Here is a 27644-nt window from a genome sequence, read left to right as displayed (position 1 = left end):
ACGGAGCATCTAAACCAATCAAACACTCACACCCAGTCAAAAGATCTGGGTTTAATCCATCACTGTTCTTTAGCCCACTCTGCCACCCCATTTCAGACATGGCTATATGCAAATCAGTCTGACCCTGTGCCTCATGAGAACAGTCCAGCCCGAACTGCCAAGCTATGCCTTCCCTGGACCGGAAACAAGCTTCCGAGGACCGGTTTCTGGCATTCCAGCCGTCTTCAGCCCGGCTTGCTTGAATCCAGTGGCAAAGTGAGCAAGGGACTCACGTCTGAGCATACCCTGCCACACTTATGGCGGCCAAAAGCGGTACAAAAGGGGGTGGTAATGGACGGAGCATCTGAACCAATCAAACACTCACACCCAGTCAAAAGATCTGTGTTTAATCCATCACCGTTCTTTAGTCCACTCTGCCACCCCAGTTCAGACATGGCTATATGCAAATCAGTCTGACCCTGTGCTTCATGGGAACAGTCCAGCCCGAACTGCCAAGCCATGCCTTCCTTGGACCGGAAACAAGCTTCCGAGGACCGGTTTCTGGCATTCCAGCCGTCTTCAGCCCGGCTTGCTTAAATCCAGTGGCAAAGTGAGCAAGGGACCCACGTCTGAGCATACCCTGCCACACTTATGGCGGCCAAAAGCGGTACAAAAGCGGGTGGTAATGGACGGAGCATCTGAACCAATCAAACACTCACACCCAGTCAAAAGATCTGGGTTTAATTCATCACCGTTCTTTAGCCCACTCTGCCACCCCAGTTCAGACATGGCTATATGCAAATCAGTCAGACCCTGTGCCTCATGGGAACAGTCCAGCCCGAACTGCCAAGCCATGCCTTCCCTGGACCGGAAACAAGCTTCCTAGGACCGGTTTCTGGCATTCCAGCCGTCTTCAGCCCGGCTTGCTTGAATCCAGTGGCAAAGTGAGCAAGGGACTCACGTCTGAGCATACCCTGCCACACATATGGCGGCCAAAAGCGGTACAAAAGGGGGTGGTAATGGACGGTGGACAAGGGCTGCTGCAGAGGTTGTTTGGTGATGGATTCATTGCCTTTTGAAACCCACCACACCCTTTGATTCTGGCAGAGCAAAAGGGGAGGAACACTACATAGGTTAAACTATTACTAAACAGTAGAAGAACTCTTGTTGATGTTATTCATACTGGCATTCAAGCCTTTTATATTCAGCTTGCTATGTTTTTAACTCTTATTCAATCAATTTTCCAATGCTGTGTCTTTGAATCTTGAAAATGTTAATTTTAAATACATGTTTACCTTGATTGATGATCTATGTAATTCAGGCAAAACTAGACCTAAAACCAAAAACCTGATTTTGTGTGGGGATTTCAGATGTTTTTAATAACATGGACGTTTGTTGTGGGACTCTTGTGGTTTGATATTGTCCAGTTAAATTGTGGAGCGTGTTCTGTGAGAAAAGGGGTAAAAAGGTCCCGATCCCTTACTGGCCGTTTAATGAGCGGAGAATTTGTTTTTTATACTTGCCCTTGACAGGGGGAGAGCCCCTAACCCCCTATTTTATGGACAAGGTTCAAAGTGGTTGTAAGGGCAAGATTATTTTAATGATTCCTAAATGAAAAAAATTCCAGTCAGACAAAAGATCATTTTGTTGGAAGTTTCTTTAAGGTATAATCAGTCTCTCCGTGAGAGTGAGTGAGAGACAGCCAACACGTGTTTCACCCCTTTACATGGCCATCCGGCCTGGGGCTTCCTCAGGGCATTATGATTCTGGATATATCAATAGTAGCATCTGTAGAGGTTCCTGTAATATCTGTTCATAGTCTCTAGCGTAAATGCCGGTATCGTCAGGTCTGTCCGGAAATTTAGTTGAGCGTGATTTACCCTGTGGCCATGAAGCAGATCCTGCCCTATTGCAGTTATTCCCACATTCCTTGGAAGAGATTGTAACTCAGTGTTAGACTGACTATATATTCCTTTCAAGGTAGATAGCTACATATCTCCTCGCTGGGGAGGTGGTTGAAAAGAGTTAGGCGATCACAACCCCTCAAACGTTCACCTTGCAGCACCCGTTCCTATAGGATGTTGTGCCTGCTCTGACAATCATAGGGTTAACGGCCAGGGGCTTTGACGGAGTCAGAGACGTCTGAACCCAGGACCTTTCCTTCCCAGCCCGTTAGGTGATCACCTAAACCTCTTCTTAGGATATTTATCCTCTGAACCCACATATGAGGAAGTCACCAATTCCTTGAAGGATCTGGGCTGTTCCATTTGAGGTTCTTCAATGTATTAATAACGGGGCCCCTAGACGCTCCATTGGTCATATGTCCCTCTGAGCTGCATTGGCCCAGAAACCTCGGAAAAGGAAAAAGGTCTCCCTCTTTAGAACACAATACAAACTGACTACACAAAAAAACAAAAATATAAATTAAAAAGTGTAAAGTGAGAATCCTTGGTTGCTGCATGTAGAGAGTCGGGGCACAATGGCGAGTCGGGAGTCCTATAGTAAAGCCGATGATTGATGTGATCACTTTAACATCTATCGTGCTTGAACCAACTCTTGCTACTACCTGGCTGTCTCTGAGCTTAGCATTGGACTCATTTATGAATGCATTACTTTTGGTGATCACGGTGGCCATGCATTGTAGCCCGTTTAATAAAGCACCCGGGCCAGATGTTGCACTATGGGGTCTTTACTCACCAATGGGCTTAATAGTGTCTGACATTCCACGTCGGCTAACCTTTGGTGCTGAATCCATTTCTTGTTATTTCTTGTTGGGCTGAATCCATCATAGTGCCTGTCTTTAAAAGGGGTATAGACTGGAATCCCGCTGCAACAGGCCTGTATCATTCCTGGATTCTATGGTCAAGGTCATTGACATGGTTGGCCATAAGAGAATTCTTCACAGGGCTTCACTGTGAAGTGACATATGGGTTCCATGAGGGTCTAGGCACAATGAAGCAATGCCTTTATTTACATCTTATTATTAGCAAACATACTATCTATCTTCAAATGGCACCCATTAAATTTGGCCTTCGTGGACATCCATCACCTTTGACTTTGTCAATAGGTCAAATTATGGCAAGATCTTAGACTAATTGGGTTGGAAACAGCTGTTGTGGAGTTTGTAGTTGTATAACTTTCTTGCTTATCACCCAGCATGCAGTTTGGGAGTAGGGGTGATGTACTGAATCATTTATCCTTAAATGAGGGGTGAGTCAGGGTTATCTCTGGCCAAAATTGGGCAGATGTGGGTCCCTAGCTCATTTGACACTGGATTCAAGCTAGCCTGGCTGATGAGGGGTATTACCCCGAAACCAGTTCCAGGACGCTTGATTCTGGTCCAGGGAGGACCTGGCTTGGGACTTTGGGCTGGACTGTTCCCATGGGCAACAGGGACAAGACTGATTTGCATATGGCTGGATCTAAACAGGAATATCTTGGAGAGCAAAACAACAACAATGGAATTAACCCAGATCTGTGACTGGGTGAATGTTTTGTGTGTTCAGCAGTGCATCAATCTGTTCTTTTTGCATCTGAATATATTAAGGGCACCTGAATGAACTGTGTTGGATTACTCTGAGAAGGAGGATTAGCAGGTGTGTACCTTGTGAAAAATCCAGCACTCCCATCTGCTGCTTCTATAGGTACCAATGAATAATAGATTTCACAAGTGAACATGGGTTTGCTTGAGGGCGGCCTGGCCTATAGAGCAACCAGGCATGGCCTGACATATTCATCTGTCAGGCCGGGATGGGCTTGTCTGAGTGACCGATATGTGGGCCGGTTTTTCAGCAGATTGTGGGCCTGTTTTATGACCTGCTGGACCAGGTTTTACTGTTGATTTCTCTGATATTACCACAAACACTGCTTGCAGAAAACAAACATTTATGCAATGACACATACCTTGTAAAACACACATACAGCATGTCTTTAAACCTTCAAAACTGGCCTGATTGTAGAAATGTGGGCCACTTTTTCTGTTCTTTGGTTTGCTAATGTGGGGAACTCTATTTAGGTGCCTGTGCTTATTTTTTGTCCCTGTCCGACCATGGGTCTGCCCCTTTAAAAAAAAATCTGACCTCCTGCCCCCGCCAGCTGGAAGACCTAGTCAGCATGTGCAGGGTCAGAATGCCAGGTTGGTTTATTGAGAGATACAATTTGATTGGTGGTGTCAGTATTTGCAGGTCTGTATTGTGTGTGTGCATGTATGTTTGTGTGTTTGTGTGTGCTGGGCTCTTCTTGTGATGTGATGACATTTCTGGGTACTCTTCAGTCACAGAGACAACTTCTCAGTCTCTCTGGGCCAAAGATTTTGAGATATTTAAGCATTAATGAGTGGCCCCAAGCCAGAACCTTGTGAAAGTTGAGTTAAGGTATTCCATGTTTACTTTTTTTATTCTACAAGATCTTTAACTATCAGTAAAGTGAGGCACATGATACACTGATAATGTGTTGAACTAGTTTTGCAACTAGTTTTATGTGTGATGCTTACCTCAGAATGCAATCCTACCCCTGTTGTTAGAAAGGCATTGTGAATTTGTCTAGGATGTAAAAAGTGTGGAATATGTATGCTCATAGTAACATGTGCATCTTTTTTGTCCCTCTGTAACAGCAATCCGTTAAACTGCATGCATTGGTTGAGGCGCACAATAGTGTCATTGTCACCATTACTGTGAAAAACGGAGGTAAGTTCATAAAACTTTTCTGATAAACACATTTAAAAAAAATCTAATGGGCAGATTTATGAAGGGCTTGCACCACGTTTACGCCGCCGTTGCGTGACGCAACAGCGCGGAAACGTGGCGCATCCCTGCGCCCTATTTACAACGTGACGCATCTAGGAGATGCGTCACGTTGTACAGCACTGCGCCATGAGGAGGCGTTCCTGTGCAGGGGGGGGCGTTCCTGCGCAGGAACGCCTCTTGAAAGTGGCTGAGTGAAATCTATGAGATTTCACTCAGTCACTTTCAGGGCAATGCTGCGTCAAAACCCTGCGCCTGCTTGAAGCAGGCGTAAGGCTTGAGGCAGCATTGAAAGAATAGGCCCTCCCCAGAGCATTGCTGGAGCTGCGTCGCGCTTGCGACGCAACTCCAGCAATGCGCCACATTTCCGGCACAGATGCGTCACGCATCTGTGCCGTTTTTGCCCCATGGTGCGCCGCATCATAAATGCGGCGCACTATGGGTGGCGTAGCTGTGGCGCACTGTGGCGCATGTTAACTGGCGCATCCCTCGGGATGCGCCAGTTAACATAAATCTGCCCCTAAAAGTCTTTGGGGCAGATTTATGTTAACTGGCGCATCCCCAGGGATGCGCCAGTTAACATGCGCCACAGTGCGCCACAGCTCCGCCAGCCATGGTGCGCCGCATTTATAATGCGGCGCACCATGGTGCAAAAATGGCACAGATGCGTGACGCATCTGTGCCGGAAATGTGGCGCATTGCTGGAGTTGTGTCGCAAGTGCGACGCAGCTCCAGCAAGGCTCAGGGGTGCCCCATTTCAACAATGCTGCGTCAAGACCTACGCCTGCTTCAAGCAGGCGCAGGCTTTTGACGCAGCATTGGCTTAAAAGTGACTGAGTGAAATCTCATAGATTTCACTCAGCCACTTTTGCGAGGCGCACCTGCCCCGGAACGCCCACCCTGCGCCGGAACGCCCACAAGCGGCGCAGGGCTTTACAACGTGACGCATCTGCCTAGATGCGTCACGTTGTAAATAGTTCATAGGGATACGCCACGTTTACGCCGCCTTGCGTGACGCAACAGCAGCTTAAACGTGGCGCAAGGGCCTCATAAATCTGCCCCTTTGTATCCAATTGAAGGTCTTATATTAGATTAGTCTGCTTTTATTATAGCCTTATAGCCCGCCGTAGTGGTCTATACTGGCTATTAAAGGCCCGCTCCAGCGTTAAAGAAAAGAGCCGGTATAGCCCAGCTACGAAGGGCTATAAGGCTATTAGAACATTCTGCCACTAGAGGTCAGAATGTTCTAACAAATAAAGCAAAGGACTCTCGACCCCAAGAGGATAGAAATCCCCTCGGGCTCCAGAGTCCTTTGTTAAAAAAACATTGGAATGTTGCTCTGCAGCCTTTACCGGCCCGTAGAAGTCCAGAACACTCCATTGTATTCAATGGAGTGCTCCACATTCCAATGTTTTAAAAAAGCGTTATTCAAACGGTACGTTCTTTCTAGATCCTTATCAATCAATCAATCAATCAAGAAATTTGTATAGCGCGCTACTCACCCGGAGGGTCTCAAGGCGCTTTGGGGGGGGAGGGGTCCGCTACTGCTCGAACAGCCAGGTCTTGAGTTGCTTCCTGAAGGAGAGGTGGTCTTGGGTAAGACGGAGGTGGATGGGGAGGGAGTTCCAGGTCTTGGCTGCCAGGTAGGAGAAGGATCTTCCTCCCATGGTGGCTCTTCGGATGCGTGGAACGGCGGCGAGGGCGTGGCTGATCGATCGAAGTTGGTGGGTGGGAGTGTAGAAGGTCAGGCGGTTGTTGAGGTACCTGGGGCCTAGGTCGTGTAGGGCTTTGTGTGCGTGGGTGAGGAGGCGGAACGTGATTCTTTTGCTGACGGGGAGCCAGTGCAGGTCTTTCAGGTGTCTGGAGATGTGGCTGTGGCGAGGGATGTCCAGGATGAGTCGTGCGGAGGCGTTCTGGATGCATTGGAGTCTTTTCTGCAGTTTGGCTGTGGTTCCGGTGTAGAGGGTGTTTCCGTAGTCCAGTTGGCTGGTGACAAGGGCCTGGGTGACCGTCTTCCTGGTTTTGGTGGGGATCCAACGGAAGATCTTTCGGAGCATGCGTAGGATGTTGAAACATGAAGAAGAGACGGCGTTGACTTGTCTGGTCATTGACAGGGAGGAGTCCAGGATGAAGCCTAGGTTGGGTGCGTGGTCCGTTGGTTTGGGTGCGCTGCCTAGAGCCGGGGGCCACCAGGAGTTGTTTCAGGCAGATGGTGATGGTCCAAGGATGAGGACTTCCGTCTTGTCTGAGTTCAGTTTCAAACAGCTGTTCTTCATCCACTCGGCTACTTCTTTCATCCCTTCGTGCAGGTTGGTTCTGGCGGTGGCGGGGTCGTTGGTGAGGGAGAGGATCAGCTGGGTGTCGTCGGCGTAAGAGATGATGTTGAGGTTGTGTTGGCGTGCGATGGCTGCGAGCTGGCTCATGTACACGTTGAAGAGGGTGGGGCTGAGTGATGATCCTTGTGGTACGCCGCAGATGACTTTGGTGGCCTCTGATCTGAACGGGGGTGAAGGACTGGGTTCTTTGGACCCAGCGGTGCCAGGGCACAACACCTGAAACCTTCGTGGGTAACCTGCTCCGGCGTACAAGTCACAGAGACACGGGACACTTCCTTCGGCGTCAAAGAGTCAAGGTTTATTTACTGCAGGGAACACAGAAGTCACAGGAAGTACATCGAGTGTAGTTCGGGGAGACTGCTTCAAATTGTATTTGTGGATCGCTCCTTTTATACAGTTTTTACCCATAGGATAACATGATACACAATAGTTTACAACCTGGTTCCCACAAGTCGCTCTCAGAGGGGTCGCTTAGATCACTTTGAAACACACAAGATCCGGAACATAAGTGCGGAAACATTTGGCGGTTCCCAACTGTAAAAACCCATCTTCCCACCATTAGCAAATTCCAATCAGCAGTAAAGTAGATCGAAATAGGAACGAAGACAGGTGCAGAGGAAGACGGAGACAGTAGGGAGATCGGAAAGGGTGTAAAAGGGGAGTGTCGAGAAGCACGAGATACAGGCATCAAAGGGACGTGCCTAATGAGATGCACGACTGAGACAATAAGCCCGTGCGGCAAGATGAGCCTCGAGCGGCGCCATCTGCCTTACAGTAGCATCCCCCTCGTCATAAAGACACTTACAAAGAACATGCGTCTTCCGCCATATCTTGGGAGTCCCAGGGTCGCGAAGCGGACAGCGTCCGTTCGCTGGCTACTTGAGGGCAAGAGACAAAATGGATGCCGTATCTAAGATGGAACCCGTGGGTACAGATGACAAACCCACATAACAAACGAACGGTTTAAGTTAGCACAGCGAAACTGCGCACACTTACAAAACTCGTCATTTGCGGTTCATAGATACTAGACTCGACCATATTCGTGCGAGTTAAAAACACCACTTACAATTGTCACGGAACCTCAGACGCTCCTTTTGCCCTCATGTAGGCAAGCACTAGTCGGAATCATACTCGATATTCATCAGACCATCAAGATGTCGTTGTAGCATAGCTCTGTCCAACCGAGTCCCCTTGGTAACAGATGGTTGTCTCATACACGTTGTAGCACAGAGGCCACATAAGGCAGGACCACACTGCACACAAAGGCAACACGTGAACAGGAACACTACCACAACCCCGATGATCGTCAGAATCTTCCAACCCCAAGTCGACACCAGGCCCCAAAACCAACCAAGTAGCGTCCAATCCCCTACATCCACGTGTATGGATTCGGAGATCTTGTGCAACTTCGAGATGGCTTGATAGACAGTAGGAGCATTATCTGGAATGAAAATGCAACAGCTCGAATGGATCACTTTACATACCCCACCGCGATCTGCTAAGACAACATCTAAAACCATACGGTTTTGTAATGTCATAAGTCTCTCCGCCTGAAGTTCTGTGGTGATATTACCAAGGGCACTGGCAGTAATGTTAGCTGTCGATTCTACCACTCGAGTCAAATGTCTCAGGTTCCTACTATTAACCATAGGTCCCCAAAACGGGAGGAAACCCTTGAAAAAGTCTCCTGCCTCTTGACCGGCAGTATCCTCTTCGCTAATTACGCCTCGTACAACTCTAGTCTTATGATAATCGGCATCTACAGTAAACGTCGGAGGCAACAGATTTGCAACAAAACATGAGCCCATGAAGTCTGCGGGCAACCATGTGTATGCACGATCATGACAGATAAAGTATGTACCCTTGGCAGCCAGAAACACAGGGGACGGGGACATTGGCAAAACGTAACTTTCAGTGCAAGCACTTACTCCAAGTGAGGCTTGCGAGCCACGACCCACAAGACAAAGATTACCAGTGTGGGGTACGACCCATATTGGAGACGAGCTTTTAAGCTGCTTTTCATTAATGAACATACTATATTCCCCTCTACTTAGGACCCTATAGGCTTGTACCTCTTCTTTAGGGATAAGAAAAGGATCATGGATCTCATCTTCCATCTCCTCTATTGCCATCGATAGCACCCACTGATACGAGGTAGGACCAGCGTTGGGGGAACGTTGTTCTGGAGTGGGGTGGAAACCCAGTGCGCTTCGAAGCATTGTTTGGAATGCTCGAGCTGACCCTTGGGAACTATACGGTAACACCAGATATGGAATTCCCTTACCCGTAGTATGTGGCATCAACCCACACACCCAACAATTAGTAGTGTTAACCACTAACTGATGCTGATGGAGGAGCTGGATAAAGGAATTGTTGCGGAATTCTACACGTCTAGCCTGTTCGTGTTCTGGTAACATATGAAAGGAATGAGGAGAAGCAGTAGAAGTAATGTTAGGGTAAGGAGTAGGAGTAGGGGTAGGAAGTAAGAAGTAAGACATAGTGTAATACACCCCACCCGCCAAAAATGCAGAAGCAGTTAAAAACAAAACAAACAACTGGGATACAAAACATTTCGTACGACTAAGTTTCTGCAGCTTGACTCTATATGCCTGAGCTCCTTCCAAATCATTCAGCTTCGAAAATGCCATTTCCCTACGACCGTCCGCAACGTTTCTTGACGCACTTCGTTCTGTGCAGCAATAGTCAATCCCCAGGAGTTCCTAGGAACCGACGGTCTTTAACCTAGTGTCAAGACCTACTGTCCAGAAGGAAGTACGCGCGCGGCCCTACGGCCCTCAATACACAATATGTATATATTAGCACAATATTTCTCAGCTGTGGAAGAAAAAGATACAAGGAAGAAGCTTGATATATATATATATACAAAACAATTTTCAATGATACGAATGTTCAAAGTTGATCATGGGAAACGAAGATATTGCAGTTATCAATTTCAGCAAAGCAAGCAAATTTTTATTTGTCCTTAGTGTGAGATCGCAAAGAATATCGATGTTTCCCGGGACGTGTCTGCACGTCGAACAAAGGATCTGTCGAAGAGACAGCGTCCTGCTGATCAGTTCGTTGGTCTGGTCTTGAGTCTCTTGCTGACAAATGTTCAACAGTGGCTTTCTGCTGCGCTGAGGGTTCTCCAACAAGCTGTGCGTCGCTAAAAGGTACAAACGCCGGCAATGTTTCTGTTTCTGTTGACGCAATGCCTTTCCTTACCCACGGGTCTGCCGACAAAGGAATAGGGACTCGCTTACAATGGGTAGCATGTACCCAATTTTTCCGCCCCTCAAGACGAACGGCAGTCCTCGTGGCCAGGAGCACCTGGTAAGGTCCGGTGAAGCGAGGGTCCAGATTGTTTTTTCGTGAAAAATTTCGGGTAACCACCCAATCTCCGGGCTGGAGCTGGTGGCCTGGACCCTCCGTCTGCGTCGGCAAGGCGTCGTAAACCTGTTGATGAATTAACCTCAGTTTAGCAGTCAAGTCATGTAAGTAATCAATCAACATCGGAAACTCAAGATCAGAGAATATTCCTGGCCTAGGAACCCCCCACACATTCGCAGGACGGCCGAACACTATTTCATAGGGACTGAGCCCTATTCGGGAGTGTACAGTCGCCCTAGTTGACAGTAATGCTAGAGGCAAAGCATCAGGCCACGAAAGTCCAGTCGTAGCTTGAATCTTCGCTAATTTTAGTTTAAGGGTGCCATTGTACCCTTCAACCAATCCAGCTGACTGGGGATGATTGGCGCTATGGAATTTCTGATTTATTCCAAGGCCCTTACACACACTCTTCATCACACTTCCAACAAACTCACTTCCGTTATCTGACCACACGACTCTAGGCATTCCATACCGAGGAAAGTATTCCTTCAGTAGGATTTTCGCAGTAGACAAAGCAGTATTGTCTTTGAGGGGATAGGCCTCGATCCATCGGGAGAATGCGCAAACCACAACCAAAACGTATTTCAGGTTATTGCATCGCTCCATATGGATGAAGTCCAATTGGATCACCTCAAAGGGATACAAAGGAGGAGCAAAACTGCCAGGGGGAGTTGGGGTTCCTTTGCCAGGATTGTACATTATACACACCATACAATTCTTCACCAAACGTTCAGCACACTTAGTAATTCCATCATTCTTCCACACATCAGCCAACAACTTGCAAATACCTTTCGCGCTAATATGTGCTAACCCATGTGCCATTTGCACAACGGCCAGTACATACGCATCAGGCAACATCCATCTTTTCTGATCTGACAAATCAATCCAGCAACCATTCACATCCAACCTTCCCGTACTTTCTTTCCACTTCATCTTTTCAGTGTCGGTGGCCTCATTCTGAATTGCTTTCACACTCTCTATAGTATTCTCACACATACTTGATTCTGTAGGCCACCTAACCGAATTCGTCACATACATTCGAGTGCTAAGGTTCCGGGCAGTCTCCTTAGCAATCTCATCTGCAAACGCATTACCACGACCAACATCATCCGTCACTTTACGATGCGCACTACATTTAACAATTGCAACTTGAGCAGGCAAAGTCAATGCATCCAAAAGATCGTTCACAAGCTGGCCATGCTGTATTTTCGTGCCATGTGACGTCAAGAAACCACGTTCTCGCCACAATCGTCCGAAACTATGCGCTACACCGAAAGCATACTGACTATCGGTGTACACATTCACACGTTTACCTTTTGCTAATACACATGCTCTAGTAAGAGCGATCAGCTCTGCAGCTTGGGCAGAATTCTGACTCAATCTCGCAGTCTCAACAACAGTATTCAATGTCACCACAGCATAAGCAGTAGTCACATCACCATTCGGCAATTTAAAACATGACCCATCCACATACAGGATGCCATCCGGGTCTTCCAATGGGGTGTTTTTAAGGTCCACACGACCTTTTGTTTCCTCCTCTGTCCGCAAGTAACAGTCATGTTCTGTTACTGCATCTGACTCTGCACTAATTGGTAACAAAGTTGCCGGATTTAGGACATTACAACGTTTTATCTGAATGTGGCTTGCCAAGAGCGTCAATTCGTACCCAGATAACCTCGCACTCGTCAAGTGCTGAGTTTTCGTACGGTTCAAAAGAGTATCGACTGCATGCGGAACCATCACCGTAAGCATATTATCCATGACCAATCCTGCTGATTGTCGGATGGAGACCGCAGCTGCCGCAGTTGCTCTCAAACAACTCGGCAATGCTCTAGCTACTGGGTCTAAGGTCGAGGAAAAATATGCACATGGACGTTGCTTACCACCAAAAGGTTGCGTTAAGACGCTTAAAGCACAACCTTCCCTCTCGTGAACATATAACGTGAACGGTTTACTGTAATCAGGGGTACCTAACACAGGAGCCGAACACAATGAATCACGTAATTCAGAAAAACTTTTCTGACATTCTTCCGTCCATGGTAAAGGAGTCGAAACATCCTTGCACGTAAGAGCCACCAATGGTTTCGCTAGCAATGAAAAATTAGGAATCCACTGCCTGCAGTACGATGTGATACCTAGAAAGGCACGCACATCTCTTTGGGTTTGTGGCACAGCCATGCGCGCAATCGCTGCAATTCTCTCTGGGGTCAATCTCCTTCCCTCCTTTGACAATAAGTGACCTAGGTAGGTTACTTCTTGACAACAATATTGGAGTTTAGAAGGTGACACCTTGTGATTTAACTCACAGAGATGTTGCAGCAACGACACTGTAGCAATTTTGCAAATGTCCTGAGTATCAGCAGCCACCAATAAGTCGTCGACGTATTGGATTAAAGCCGCACCAACCGGCAACCTAAACGCATCTAGTTGACCCTTCAAAGCTTGACTGTAAATCGATGGACTTTCACAGTAGCCCTGAGGAGCGCGTTTGAACCGGAAGCTACGTCCACCAAGAGAGAAACCGAAAAGGTCCCTGCTCTCTTCGGCAATCGGGATGCTGAAAAACGCATTTTTCAAATCAATCACCGAAAACCATGAAGCTGTAGCTGGAATCAGAGTCAGTAGCGCCGTAATGTCAGGCACAACAGGGAATTGAGGAACCACAATTTTATTCACCTCCCGTAAATCGATAACAAAACGATAAACAGGCGGTTTGGTAGGATCAGTACGTTTAAGAATGGGCAGTACAGGACTATTGCACACGTTTCCCCGAGTTTCTTCAATGACATCTTTCTCGATCAAATCATAGATGATCGCTAACAAAGCTCGTTCACCATCAAGGGAGATACGATATTGGGGAATACGTGGCAATCGCACATTCGATTTCAACTGAACAACATAAGGGGAGATATCAAGTAGGCCCACGTCATTTGGACCCGTCGCCCACAAAGATGCAGGAAGAGAACTCAATTCCGGTGGAAGCTTATCGAGGGACAAGTACATGGGAGAGACTACCCTCTCTCCTAACGTAAGCTTTACACCCGCAGGAGAACAATACAAAGTCGCATACAAGCGTTTAAGCAAATCCAGACCCAAAAGATTTTCGCCACAACCAGTAGACAAAATCAATGGAGCTTCGAGCTCACGTGGCCCAATTTTAAGGGGCAAAGGGCGCGAAACTGGATTGCTAACGGGGGCGCCAGAGAATCCAACGGAAACATTTGTTAAGCCAGACAAAGGTGCGCCAGGGAGTTTCGAATGCATGATAGAACTTTTCGCTGCACCAGTGTCCAACAGAAAAGGCTCAACGACGCCCGATGTAGCAACTGCGACGTAAGGCCCTCTCTGATCAACCGGAACTGATACCACTCCCTCTCCTTGTCTTTGGCTGTCCTAGTAATTACTATCGTCAGGTCCCTGATCGACGTAATAATCGTCTACATTGTACTGCGCAGATCGTCCTTGCGATGATCCACGTTGATCGAAACAGTTATTAGAATTTGATGAATGGTCAGAGCGATCATTCTGAGCACCACGACCTCTACCACGTGATGCGTGCTGTGCACCACCACGACCTCCTCTAGACGAATTACCACCACTACGGTCATTTAAAGCAGGACAATTGAATTTAATGTGTCCCTCCTGTCTACAATAAGCACATTGATTGTACCCTAATGAAGATCTCTGAAAAGATGAATCATTACGCGGCTGCGATCGATTCGATTGCGACTGCGATCTATTCTGCTGAGGCGCATTCTGATTAGAACGCGGCGGATATGCTTGTTGTAACAACACTTTAGTTTTCAGCTCTTTCGTCTTTTTATCGGCACGGTCATTTTCCTCTTTTTCTCTATTTTCGTAATATTGTGCCGTAGCCAATATCTGAGCTGAGGTAGAAACGGCCCATGAACTTTCTGAATTTTTCAATTTATGGCTCAAGTCGGGCAATAAGTTCGATACGAATTTATCCACAAACAACCTCTGTCCACCCTCAGTACCCATATCCTGCCCACTATGATCGACGAATGTTTCCTCGAACCTCGTAAAGAAGTCTGAAACACTCTCATCTTTCTTCTGCTTACAGGCTGACAACTTGTCCCAATTTACCCTCATAGCTGGCATAAGCGTTTTCATTAATGTAATGATTCGCTGGGGAAGAAGTTCAATCAACTGATCGGGTTTAGTAGCAGCCACTTGTCCAGCGTCTGCCGCTGTAATGGCAGCCCAATCACCACCTAATTCATTCGCGTGATCTTGGTGACGAATCTTGGCCCATACCGGTTGCGGTACGACATTGCCAAACAACATGTCGATATCGGCCAGATTCATTATCGTAGCGTCTACGAGCTGCGATAATTCTTTGTAATACCCCGCAGGATTTTTGCGAGGATCAGGCAAAGTTTGTTTCACCTGAAGCACTTCCGATCGTTTCCAAGGGAGGTGTATCCACACTCTCTGGAAATGTGCTGGTATTGGAGCATTAGCATTAGTATTATCAGCGGGTACCCAAACTGGCGGAACTTCACGCATAGGATATTGGCCAGACCCATCTCGTTGTTCAATGTCCTCAACGAACAATGCATGAGGAATAGGAGCGGGACGAAGAGATAGCAACCGCTCAATAGCACGTCGGACATTAGTGTCGACTATCAGTCCAGTTGCGAACTGAAGCCGGAGTTCAGACAGGGCGGTCAGCACCTCGTCAGGCGCATTGGCCGCTATCTGATCATGTAAGAACTTGCACATTTCATCAAACACATATCTCTGAGTAGGTATGTTGAATTGATCAAACGTTTCGAGGACAACACGAGGTGGATTTCTAACAGGGTTTATCATCCAACCCATCGCCATATTGTATAGCGCAACACGTTCTCTATTACCAGGAAGCTGGCTACGTCTCTGTGGACCATCAGAACCTGCAGACCCAAAAACAGGTCCGAGCGACTGAAAGAAGTTTGTCGCAAGGGGAGAATCACGATTACGAGTAGAGGGAGAAGAGTAAGACACAGGACTAACAAGAGAAGGAGTAGAGACGTTAGCAGCAACAGGGGTTAACAACACAGGAGCAGTAGCGTGAGCAGTAGCGGGAACAGGAGTATGTGGAAGCGGAGGAGCAGTAGGAATAGAAATAGGCAAAGGAGCAGGAACAGTCGGAAGAGCAGGTGCAGGTTGAGGAACTGGTGGAGGAATAACAGGTGGAAGAACAGGTACGGCAGGGACCACAGGAGCTGCGGTACCCTGTACGTACGGAGGTGGCGACTTCATAAGATAGGACATTAAAGAATCCTCAACTGCCTCTTCCTTCTTATCCGACTCCGTAGGCAAAACAGGATAGCATTTGTCTATGGACATACGCTGTAATCTCTCAAACACTTCCTTATCCTTATCCTCCTTATCACGCTGAAACTGCTCAGCTTTCTTCACTATAGTAGCAACAGTATCTCGCTGACTACGTTTATTTTGTCTGATCTCTTTCTGTCGGGCTTCTTTGCGCCAGAACCGAAAGGCATCAAACATGGCCGGCCTTGATTTACGTTCGAACAACTTTATTTCCAAATTATCTAAGATCGACGCTTCGAAGCTACCGTGAGGTGGCCAACGAAGATCGCCGTCTTTCTTTGTATATTTGATCCAATAATCGTTAAAAGCAATCGGGCCTAGCCCATGTTTGCTATATAAGTCATATGTAGGAGTTCCAACCGGAGGTATCGGACACGAGTCCTCCAGCAGGGAATCCGCACCACAAGGTCTAAAGCAACTGAACAAAGTACTGCGACCAGGCATCTTGCACACTAGCCGAGTTTCACAAACTTCAAGGGTTACGGGATTTCGGGATTTACCAAGTCCCAGCAAAGAACTAAACCCTCGGTCTTTGGCGGCTGCAGTCGTCAAACAAATACAACAACAACAAAGTACGCTAGCAAAGTGTCACCGACAAAAACACTCACACAGCGTGTACAACAAAGACACCCGCTAAAGTGTCTACAACAAAAACACTCGCTAAAGTGTTTACAACAAAGACACTCGCTAAAGTGTCTACAACCAAGAACTCTGGGAGCGACCCACAAATACTTAACTCAAAGATCAATGGCGTCCTCAGGAAGGCCCGTCAATCGTCTCGCTATACCAAGGTCTACGCCAGGCGCCAAAACAGGTCTACAGTCAGGGCAGCAGTCCGTCGCAGCCGTTAGGAGGCGGGAATCTTCGCGGGAAAAGTCTTCGGGCCACTTATTTCGACAACAGGATCGATGAAGCGGGGTGCACCTTCCCTCGGAGATTTCACACGAAGTTCCTCACGATCGTCGGGCTTGGACCGGTACCACTGATGCAGCCCCACGTTGGGCGCCAACTGAAGGACTGGGTTCTTTGGACCCAGCGGTGCCAGGGCACAACACCTGAAACCTTCGTGGGTAACCTGCTCCGGCGTACAAGTCACAGAGACACGGGACACTTCCTTCGGCGTCAAAGAGTCAAGGTTTATTTACTGCAGGGAACACAGAAGTCACAGGAAGTACATCGAGTGTAGTTCGGGGAGACTGCTTCAAATTGTATTTGTGGATCGCTCCTTTTATACAGTTTTTACCCATAGGATAACATGATACACAATAGTTTACAACCTGGTTCCCACAAGTCGCTCTCAGAGGGGTCGCTTAGATCACTTTGAAACACACAAGATCCGGAACATAAGTGCGGAAACATTTGGCGGTTCCCAACTGTAAAAACCCATCTTCCCACCATTAGCAAATTCCAATCAGCAGTAAAGTAGATCGAAATAGGAACGAAGACAGGTGCAGAGGAAGACGGAGACAGTAGGGAGATCGGAAAGGGTGTAAAAGGGGAGTGTCGAGAAGCACGAGATACAGGCATCAAAGGGACGTGCCTAATGAGATGCACGACTGAGACAATAAGCCCGTGCGGCAAGATGAGCCTCGAGCGGCGCCATCTGCCTTACAGTAGCATCCCCCTCGTCATAAAGACACTTACAAAGAACATGCGTCTTCCGCCATATCTTGGGAGTCCCAGGGTCGCGAAGCGGACAGCGTCCGTTCGCTGGCTACTTGAGGGCAAGAGACAAAATGGATGCCGTATCTAAGATGGAACCCGTGGGTACAGATGACAAACCCACATAACAAACGAACGGTTTAAGTTAGCACAGCGAAACTGCGCACACTTACAAAACTCGTCATTTGCGGTTCATAGATACTAGACTCGACCATATTCGTGCGAGTTAAAAACACCACTTACAATTGTCACGGAACCTCAGGGGGAGGCGTACTCTCTGGGTCCTTCCGGCGAGGAACGAAATGATCCACTCCAGTGCCTTCTCTTGGATTCTGATGTTGCTGAGGCGTTGTACTAGGGTGCGGTGGCAGACAGTATCAAACGCTGCGGAGAGGTCCAGGAGGATGAGGGCCGCTGTTCCCCCGTTGTCGAGCAGGGTTCGGATGTTGTCGGTGGCTGCGATGAGGGCGGTCTCGGTGCTGTGATTGGCTCGGAAGCCGGACTGTGAGTGGTCGAGGGATCCGTTCGTCTCAAGGAAGGCGGCCAGCTGTCTGTTGACGGTCTTCTCAATGACTTTGGCAGGAAACGGAAGGAGCGAGATCGGGCGGTAGTTCTTGAGGTCGGTGGGGTCTGCTGATGGTTTCTTCAGGAGGGCGCTCAGTTCGGCGTGTTTCCAGCTCTCCGGGAAGGTGGCGGTGTTGTAGGAGCAGTTAATGATGTCCCGGAGTTGAGGGGCGATGACGGAGGCGGCCTTGTTGAAGACGTGGTGGGGGCATGGGTCGGTTGGTGATCCGGAGTGGATGGTGTTCATCGTGCGGATGGTGTCTTCAGTGCTGGCCGGGGTCCAATCGCGGAGGGTGGTGGTGGGGGGCGTCGGTTCTGTAGTGGGGTGCGCGGTCTGTTCGCCGAAGCTCTTGTGTATGTCTGCGATCTTGCTGTGGAAGAACGTGGCGAGTGAGTCGCACAGGTCTTGTGAGGGAGTGATGTCGTTGTTTCCGGCGCTGGGGTTGGAGAGCTCTTTGACGATGCTGAAGAGCTCCTTGCTGTTGTGTGCATTGTTGTCTAGTCGTTCCTTGAATGCTGTCTTCTTGGTGGCGTGGATCAGCTGGTGGTGTTTGCGGGTGGCGTGCTTGAGGGCGGTCATGTTGTCTGTGGTCGGGTTCTTTCGCCAGGCAATCTCGAGGGTGCGGCAGTTCTTCTTGGAGTTCTTGAGGTCCTCGTTGAACCACGGGGCTTTCTTGCTTCCGGGCCTGCTGGGATGGGTTTTCAGGGGTGCGAGGTCGTCAGCGCAGTTGGTGATCCACTGTGCGAGGTTGAGGGCTGCTTGGTTGTGGTCCGTTGATCTGGCGGGAGGGTTCTGATTCAGTGATGTGGTGAGCTTGTCGGTGGTGATCTTGTTCCAGTTCCTGCAGGGAGCCTGTTGCGGGATGTGGTGAGTAGTGGTCTTTCTGAAGCTGAAGTGGATGCAGCTGTGGTCTGTCCAGTGGAGTCCGGTGGAAAGGCTGAAGGAGATGTGCTTGCTGGAGGAGAAGATTGGGTCAAGCGTGTCTCCGGCGTAGTGGGTGGGGGTGTTTACCAGTTGCTTGAGTCCGAGGTTGGCGAGGTTGTCCAGAAGGGTGGTGGTGTTGTTGTCGTTGTTGTTCTCCAGGTGGAAGTTGAGGTCCCCTAGGAGGATGTAGTCAGCGGAGGGGAGGGCGTGTGGCCTGATGAAGTCTGCGATGTCTTCGCTGAATTGTGTGCGCGGTCCTGGGGGTCTGTAGATGGGGGTTCCTCTGAGTGTGGTCTTGGGGTCGGTGTGTATCTGGAAGCGGAGATGTTCGGCGGCTGTGTGGGTGTCTTCGAAGTTGGTCATGATGCGGATGGTGTTCTTGTGGACGATAGCAATGCCTCCTCCAGTCTGGTTGACGCGGTCTCTCCGGGTGATCTTGTATCCGTCCGGGATGGCTATGGCGATGTCGGGTGCTGAGGAGGCGTTCATCCAGGTCTCCATGAGGAAGGCGACGTCCGGAGATGTGGTGTCGAGCAGGTTCCATAGTTCCACGGCGTGTCTGTGGACGGAGCGGGTGTTGAGCAGGATGCACTTCAGGTGGTTGCTGTTGGTGTTTGGCTTGGCGGGTGCGGGTGGGTTGCAAGTCCGGATGCAGGTGAACTCGCAGGAGTGGCAGGTGAAGGGTCCGTGGGTGCGTCCTGGGGTGGCTTGGTGGCAGCCGGGGAGGCGTCCGGTGTTGAGTGCGCTGAGGGTGGCGTCGTCGTACGACCGGTGGGTGGGATGGCATCTGCGAGGACCAGGGGGACTGGCACTGGGGACGGGCGCAGACGGGCTTGCCTTTGGCGCGCCTTACTCTTCCTCAGCTCACCTTCTCAATGTTCCTAAGATTAAGAAAATAATTTAAGGTAGGAGGTGATTTGCTTATCAGGTGAGAATTTAATAGAATTAGAACATTGGAATGTTGGAAGCTCCATTGAAGAATATGGAGTAGCATCGGACTTCTAATGGTTTGTATAAGCCCGGAGCTCCAAAATTCCGATGTTTGTCTTCCTGTTTCTCTCTTCTTAATTTAGAAAATTTGCCCTTAGTGGGCGGAATGTTTCTAAATCAATAGTTTATTAGCCCTTGTTCCTCAGGGTTCCTCAGGGTATACCAGTTGTTAAAGGCCCCCTCCCTCATTATAGGCTGACTGTGATAAATGGATATATAACAAATTTGTCCCACGCCTGGAAGCACACTTGGAAGTATAGGGTGTGTGTCTCTGAGAGGAGAGAAGGATCCAAGGCGTGCGTGCAGGACCACACCTTATCCCACCGCTTCACTGTGGAGAGTGATCACTTCCACAGGCATGTTTCATGCTGATGCTCGTTGGCAAAAGTTTCTAAAGGTTCACATTCAAGATATAGTAAGAATTGTTAAATCACTCATTAAAATATGGTTAGTGGAAACAATAGACTGTTTCACACAAAAGGTGCTGTCCATAATCGGAATATTTCAAGTCACTGAGGAGTTCTGTAAGCAGGGACACATGGCTTCCTGATGATGAGTACCACACTGACCCTGACCCACAGAAACACTTTAAGGAGTGGGAAAAGTGGGCTCTGGCCCAGGTGAAGCTCTTCTAGGTGCACCCTCATCAATTGATTAGGACAGTCATGATGTAAGACCTATTTTAAACATTGTTAGTTCCATTTTCTACTACTTTGGAAGACAAACATCCCTGACTCCCTAAATCATGCAAACCCTATGTGCCTTTCATTTGGTCCCAGGGGCATAACTCAAGATCCTGTAGCACCTATCGCCATGGGGACCCCACATTTTTAGGGCCCCCCTAAATCTTCAGAGGACCCAAATTAAGCCAGAACCTAATGAATATATGCGAGGTATGTAAAACTAAGGGATCCCTTGTCACATTCAGCATGGCGGGCCCAACACCTTGCATAACGCCTTTGTTCTATCCTTGAAGCTAAATGAAAGGGAGGAGGGTGTGGCATGTTGCATCACGCCATCAATGCCGTTCCACTGACGCACTGCCCAGTGCCATGCATTTGCAACTTTGCAGACAGTAAACTAAGATATTCCAAAAAGAAGGTAAGGCAGCACACCTGAAGTATGAAGGTTGGTGCATCGCCTTCAACTGTTTGCTGTTTTTGCACAGCTCACTGATTGGGAGCTGCCTGGGGTGGAGTTGAACGTTTTCACACTTCCACTGTTCTCCTCAAATCCCCCTTGGCACTCAAGGGTTACATGGCAGAAACCCTCTGGTCTTCAGAAAGCCCTACACCAATCCGTGCATTGAAGTGCAGGGCTAGGATTAAGGGCATAAGGAGACTTGGCCACCTCAACAGCAGGCACTTGAAACAGAAATATAAAAGGGCATGTACTTATTATTCTAAAGTATCTGTGCATTCAGGAAACATCTTGGTATCTGGCATTGAAATGGCAGTACCTGACCATTAATGCACTTTGGAGACTCCGGCTCTCCACCACCGCACACTGACCTGACCTCTCTTCTAGAACACGGTGACCCCCTAGGGTAAGTAGGAAGGAGAAGGTTGTTGTGGTCACACAGGGTGGAAAATCACTGACTGGCTGCTGAAAGCAAGGAGTGCACTTAGATCTTGGCGGAGGGGAATACTCCATAACAGATGTGACGGATAACCGGTCAGATGTATTACGATCCCATTATATACTATGGAGATCGTAATACAGCTGACGGGATAGCCTTCACATTTGTGATGGTGTATTACTTCTGCAGTGATCGAAATAAGGCCCATATGTTAGGCACTTCGGGCCTGATTCACAAAGGACCTCTGTACTCGTGGCGAAGGCCCCGCAGTCATGGGTGCATCTCCGCACTCATGCTGGAGGCCCCAGTCATTGGGAAGTCTCTGCTCTCATGGTGGGGGCCCCGCAGTCACAGAGGAGTCTCTGCACTCATGGTGGAGGCCCGCAGTCGTGGAGGAGTTTCTGCACTCATGGTGCATGCCCCGCAGTTGAGGGCGGGTCTCCGCACTCATGCTGGAGACCCCCCAGTCGTGGGGGAGTCTCTGCACTCATGGCGGAGGCCCGCAGTCATGGAGGAGTCTCTGCACTCATGGTGGAGGCCGGCAGTCATGGGGGAGTCTCCGCCCTCATGGTGGAGGCCCCGCAGCCGAGGGTGAGTCTCCACACTCATGGTAGAGGCCCTGCAGTCGAGATCCCATCTCCACACTCATGCTGGAGGCCCCCCAGTCCGCACTCATGGTGGAGGCCCTGCAGTCATGGAGGAGTCTCTGCACTCATGGTGGAGGCCTACACTCCTGGGGGAGTCTCCACACTCATGGTGAAGGCCCGCAGTCGAGGGAGAGTTGCTGTACTCATTGTGGAGGCCCACAGTCTTGGAGGAGTCTCTGAACTTGTGCTGGAGGCCCCGCAGTCGAGGGCGAGTCTCTGCACTCATGGTGGAGGCCCTGCAGTCACTGGGAAGTCTCCACACTCTGGACGGAATCTCCCCAATGAGAAGATTCCGCCCAGAGTACATAGACTCCCCCTTGACTGCGGGGCCTCCGCCACAATGCAGAGGCCCTTTGAGGACTAGGCCCATCAGGTTTGGTAACACTTTTATGATGTGCCTCACTGTTGTAAGCAGCAACCTACCAGAAGGGAAGACATGACATTGAGTGCATCTACCAATTACAGTTTTGGACTCCCTCCCAACCAAACTTTATTTAGCACTAATGGAGCCACAAATTACACTTGTTTTCTCTTCATCTTTTATATCCTGGAGGTATTACATTTGCAAAGTATGCACTAGAATAAGTCCATTCATTCACCTCCTAACTTAGCCTAACTTGCTCTCGCTTGACCTCCTCCTCATATTCCGTAGGAATTCTGGCTCTATGTCCTTGAAGACTTTTTTAAGACACCATAAAATGTTTCTAATTTTGTACAGGCTGCAATGTTGTTCTTATATATTGCACCTGCCTTGCATCATTACGTTGCTTTATCTTTCTTTGTATTTAGATGGCTCATGGTTCAAGAAATATTTTAAAAATTGTACTTTACCTTATGCTTTGCATAGGTAATTTTCCATATTAGCCATACCCGCTTTCTTTTTGTTTGTTTTTGTTTTTATATCACTGTTTCCTTGCTGTAAACATGTTTTAAGTGGTTTGCCCCCTAACCTGACTGGTTACTAGTGTGGGCAATAACTTCCTAGATTTATTAATTGATCATTGTCTTTTGTGAGTACTTAAATGTGGATTGTCATCATGTAATGGTTATTTGAATCCTCATATGTCTTATTTATTTAATGTGAACGTAGCTAGTTAGTACTGTTTTAGCTGGCTCATTAAAGCTTTTTAAACTTAAAAAAAGAATTAATGAAATGTTGTCCGCGTCCCATGTGTCAAAAGAGATACAATAGTCAGTGACAGGTCTACAGTTTCAGTAAAAACAGAAGATGGACTTGTGATACAACCAACTTTGTTTATGTTCTGAAGTGCCCATGCAACAAAAGATGTCATTAAAGCTGACTGCAAAATGAAAACAAAGCTAAGTGAACATTAAGAAACATAAGAGACACACAAAGTAGCTCTACGTTTTGGTGAGGAATGTCAGGACATGTCCCATCTTAAATTCCAAGCAATTGCAAATTGGAAAATGAGAAGAATGGCGACAACAAATTTCTTCTGCAAAAGAAATATTTTGGAATAAAGCACCAGACAGCTACGATCCAGAAGGTTTAAATGAAAGTTCGAGATCCCATGCTTTCTGTGGCACCAATGGCATCTTCTAGGTTTCTTGATTTTTTTTCTCTTTGTGATATCCTTCCCAACATAGTAATTGACACTGCTTTTGAGACACGATCCGTCTATCGCTAGCTCTTTTTAGAGGAGCTCCTCTGATGATGAAATCATTGTTCCGATCTGGTGTCATCATCACATGGAGCTTACCACTGCTTTAATGCCAGCATCTTCCAGTGGAGGTAGTTATGTCACACAACTACTCATTCACACTTTATTGATGTCGTAGAATGTGTTTGGCTATGTTTCTTGCATCATTGTCTTAGGATTCCTTCTTGTACTCCCCCTGCTAGATAATTCTAAAACCTCAAGGTTTTCCTGAACACGACCATGGACTGATTGTTTATCATTTCTGATGATCTACTGACGATTTTTGGGATCCGCCACCTGGATTGAGGCTGCTCTTGCAGTATGGTTGAGGATGTAGTAGCTCATGATGGCATGTATTTTTGCAGGCCATGAGCCATCCTGCTCATAATGGCCAGTCACCTGGTTGCCATCTCTCGAAGCAGGGTTCAGTGAGGGAGCATTGCAGTGGCCTTTGAACCTCAGTAGCATGGATAGAAGTTTCCTTCAAGTACACTCTTTGGATCCATAGTGACTACAGATGCCAGCAGCCTTAGCAGGATGATAGTAAAACTGGATATACCTCATGGGTTTTGGGTAAGCCCAGAAGAGAGGAAATGGGAAAGAATTATTTCTCCAATCGGAAAGCATTTCCAACAGTGTCACGTGGAGTTTAGGCTTCTGCTCTGAAGGTACGATATAAAGAGGAAATTGTGAGTTTGAACATAATGGTGAGAGAAGTGTGTGGAACTTGACAGAGAGGGCCAATATACAGTTTATTATCAGCTCTATTCACTGTGCTTTTGCATTGTCTCTCAGCAGCTGGTGTGTCGAGTCATGTTTGTACCCTCCCACACTATCTAGATTGGAATCAAGATATGTTCAGAGTGAACCGTCTGCTTCAAGATATCAAACACTCATTTAATCACCCTCACACACATTTTCTAGGTTCACCAGGATTTCAGATCTTAGGGCTTCTTTGGGGTTAAAATCAAGGACCCGGTGTTACTAAAACTTGAGGTCAGGCTGAAGGACAATGTGGCAGAAGAGATCGACGCAATGGTTCCATAATGGGTAGGAAGGGGTGCATTTTCTTATTGGTTCACGTGGTAGTCATGGCCAGTCTGGAAACCCCAGCGAATTCAATCTTCCTTTAATGGTTTGGTCAGTTTTGAGCTGAAAGTTCTTGAAGGCAGACACTTTTAAAGGTGTTGGTAAAGACTAGTGATTAATTGAGATGGTGCTTACTGGCGGGGCCTACTAGCACTCCATTGTGGGGACCGGCACTCATCAAACTTTCACCTGGAGCAAAAGAGAGAAAAACACAAAAAGGCAAAAGGAGAAAGACAAAGACAAAAAACAGTGGCAAGGTACAAAGTAGGAATAGAAAAAAACTTGCAAGAGTGAGATAAAGGGGCACGGAGTGTCTGGTGGTGGATTAAAGAGGCATGAGGTGGAATCAAGACTATGCAGGGTTGGTGTTCTCAGTCCTGGCCTTCAGTATCGCCCCTCACCGGCTTCTGAGCAAAGCTTTGGGCCCTTTCACTTATTGTTTTATTCATTAAGCACTGGTGGAGACTTTAGAAAGGTAGAGTAGCCCAGCTACTCCGTGTACTCGTAACAGCCACAGGAAAGGGTTCTGGAAGAGGAAACATTGGTTACCAAGCCCCTTTGGAAAAGCATGTCCTCTGCAAATATTGGCTCATGGCCACTGATTGAACACAGGCATTAAGGATCCTTCCAGACATTCCTGGCCCTTGAGGTTGTCTTTCTCGGTGCAGTAACAATGGCCACAGACACAGAAGGAGTAAACCCTCTAAGAGCCTTCGGCTCGGGCCTTTAACGGTAGAGCAGGCCTTAAATAGCTAGTATATACATATATATATATATACTAAAACATTGGAATGTGGAGCACTCCATTGAATACAATGGAGTGCTCCAGTGCTTCTATGGGCTGGTAAAGGCCCGTAGAGCAGCATTCCAATGTTGCTTTTGTTCACCTCTATTGCTGTGAACAAATGCCCCTCAGAGCTCAAGGGGATTTAAACCCCTCCAGGCTCTGAGCCGCCATTGTTTTATTTGCCAGAACATTCTGCCCTCTAGTGGCAGAGTGTTCTAATAGCCTTATAGCCCTTCGTTGCTGGGCTATACCGGTCATTAAAGTACTGCTCCCTGCGTTACAAATGGACATTGGAGGTGTGTCGATCAACATAGTGGCAGATTCAGGCTCTCCACTTTAACGGTGGAGTGGGCCTTTCTTTAACGGGCGGTATAGCACACTAATGTGGGCTACAAGACTATAATAATAACTTGATAGAACGGATTTAAAATCATTTGTAATAAGTTAAAAGCACTGAAATCTCAAGCCCAGATTTCTGGATAACGGGCCTCTTAATTCCAATGATAACATTTGGAGACAATTGAGGTTAAAATCACAAGGGGAGGGGCAAAAATCATCTACAACCATGTTGGAGCAGCAACAGCTGTGGTCAAGGATAGTCCATTGATAGTTTCCCTGCATCAACCTGTTTCTCTAAATAGGGGTCATGTAATGATTGAAAGCAGCGCAAGAAATCGCAGGCGCCACTAACCTGAATCTTATGCCCAGCAGGGACGACGGGATGACAGTCCTTGCCACCTCCCACTGCACGTCACCCAACAATGGGACAATCACCGCTATTGGAGTGCGCACAGCCAGAGGCCGCAAGGAAAATGGATTGAAGGATGTGGGGGTCACGGATCTCTTCGGTTTGGTTTCTGGGTTCAGCGGCTTATTAGGGAGTGCTCCCTGAAGGTGGACGAGAAGACAGAGAGAAGATACTGTAACTCTGTACTGACTCAAACAGTCCCACTCCCCCAATGTTCCAAGGCTTACCACTTTCGTGTATGTATATTCCGTGAATGAAGTCGGTCTCATCTAAGAGTTGAAGGTATGTCTCCCCCTCAGCCGGCACAGGCGTCGAAAAGTTAACTCACTTTTCAACCTGGATCCGGCAAGGAATTTCAAGTAATTCTTCCTCTCCACGATAAGTGATATAAACAAGGTAAGGTTTGTAGAAGGACCCAAAATACCTCTTTTGGGTAATCTATAGTCTACGTGTATCTGCCGGTTCAAACAAGTTTGTAGTACTACGGCTCCGATAGTTAAGAACAAAAACAAAGGGGGTGCAGCCTGCACAGTTATCGATTCAAGGTTTAACAATAAGAAAAGGTAGCTGAAGAGAGCGAGCCCGCTCTCCTCGAGGTTTCCCAACAACCGCAGCTCTGTTGTACTCACAGGGACGCGGCGGGTGTCTGCAGCTCTGACCACGCGGGCACTTCGTCGTCGCGGCGGGTGTCTGCAGCTCTGACCACGCGGGCACTTCGTCGTCGCTGCGGGTGTCTGCAGCTCTGACCACGCGGGCACTTCGTCGTCGCGGCGGGTGTCTGCAGCTCTGACCACGCGGGCACTTCGTCGTGGCGGCGGGTGTCTGGTAGGCTAGTCACTGATTCTCCAGGCAACACTCAGATGATCAACATACAAAGAACGAACCAGGAACAGGATTGACAAGCCCCGTTTTGTTCCAGGGGTGGAGCTTAAGTAAGGTCTTCCCATTTTCCCAGATCCCAGTGCCGCTTGGCCTTCTGGGACTTGTAGTATTTCCATAGGTGACCTACAACATGATGTCTGCGGCAACCTGCCGCTCTGCCAAGGGCGATCGCTACAGGTCATGAACAGACAGGTGGGGCCAGAAGAGTTGATCTATAATTTTCAGCTGTGCATTAAATATCTAGAAATCATATCCTCAAGGACCCTCAAACTGGAGCTTGTGGTATGTAAAGTAGACAAATGCATACATTTTGCTTAAGTGTT

At 48.0% G+C, this 27644-nt stretch overlaps 1 protein-coding gene across 1 annotated transcript in view; it reads left to right on the top strand.

The window, feature by feature from the left end:
- The window catches only part of LOC147684255 (putative cation-transporting ATPase 13A4), a 291659-nt gene that overhangs the window by 107229 nt on the left and 156786 nt on the right, over positions 1-27644 (top strand). The window contains exon 8 of the mRNA XM_086942617.1: positions 4592-4664. Within this exon, the coding sequence (XP_086798743.1) occupies positions 4592-4664 (73 nt within the window). The remainder of the gene's footprint in view (positions 1-4591; positions 4665-27644) is intronic.

This window comes from Lissotriton vulgaris, chromosome 11 (genome assembly GCF_964263255.1).
Source record: "Lissotriton vulgaris chromosome 11, aLisVul1.2, whole genome shotgun sequence".
NCBI classification, from domain to species: domain Eukaryota; kingdom Metazoa; phylum Chordata; class Amphibia; order Caudata; family Salamandridae; genus Lissotriton; species Lissotriton vulgaris.
Note: the sequence above shows the minus strand (reverse complement) of the source record. Positions and strands in the feature narration are given on the sequence as shown.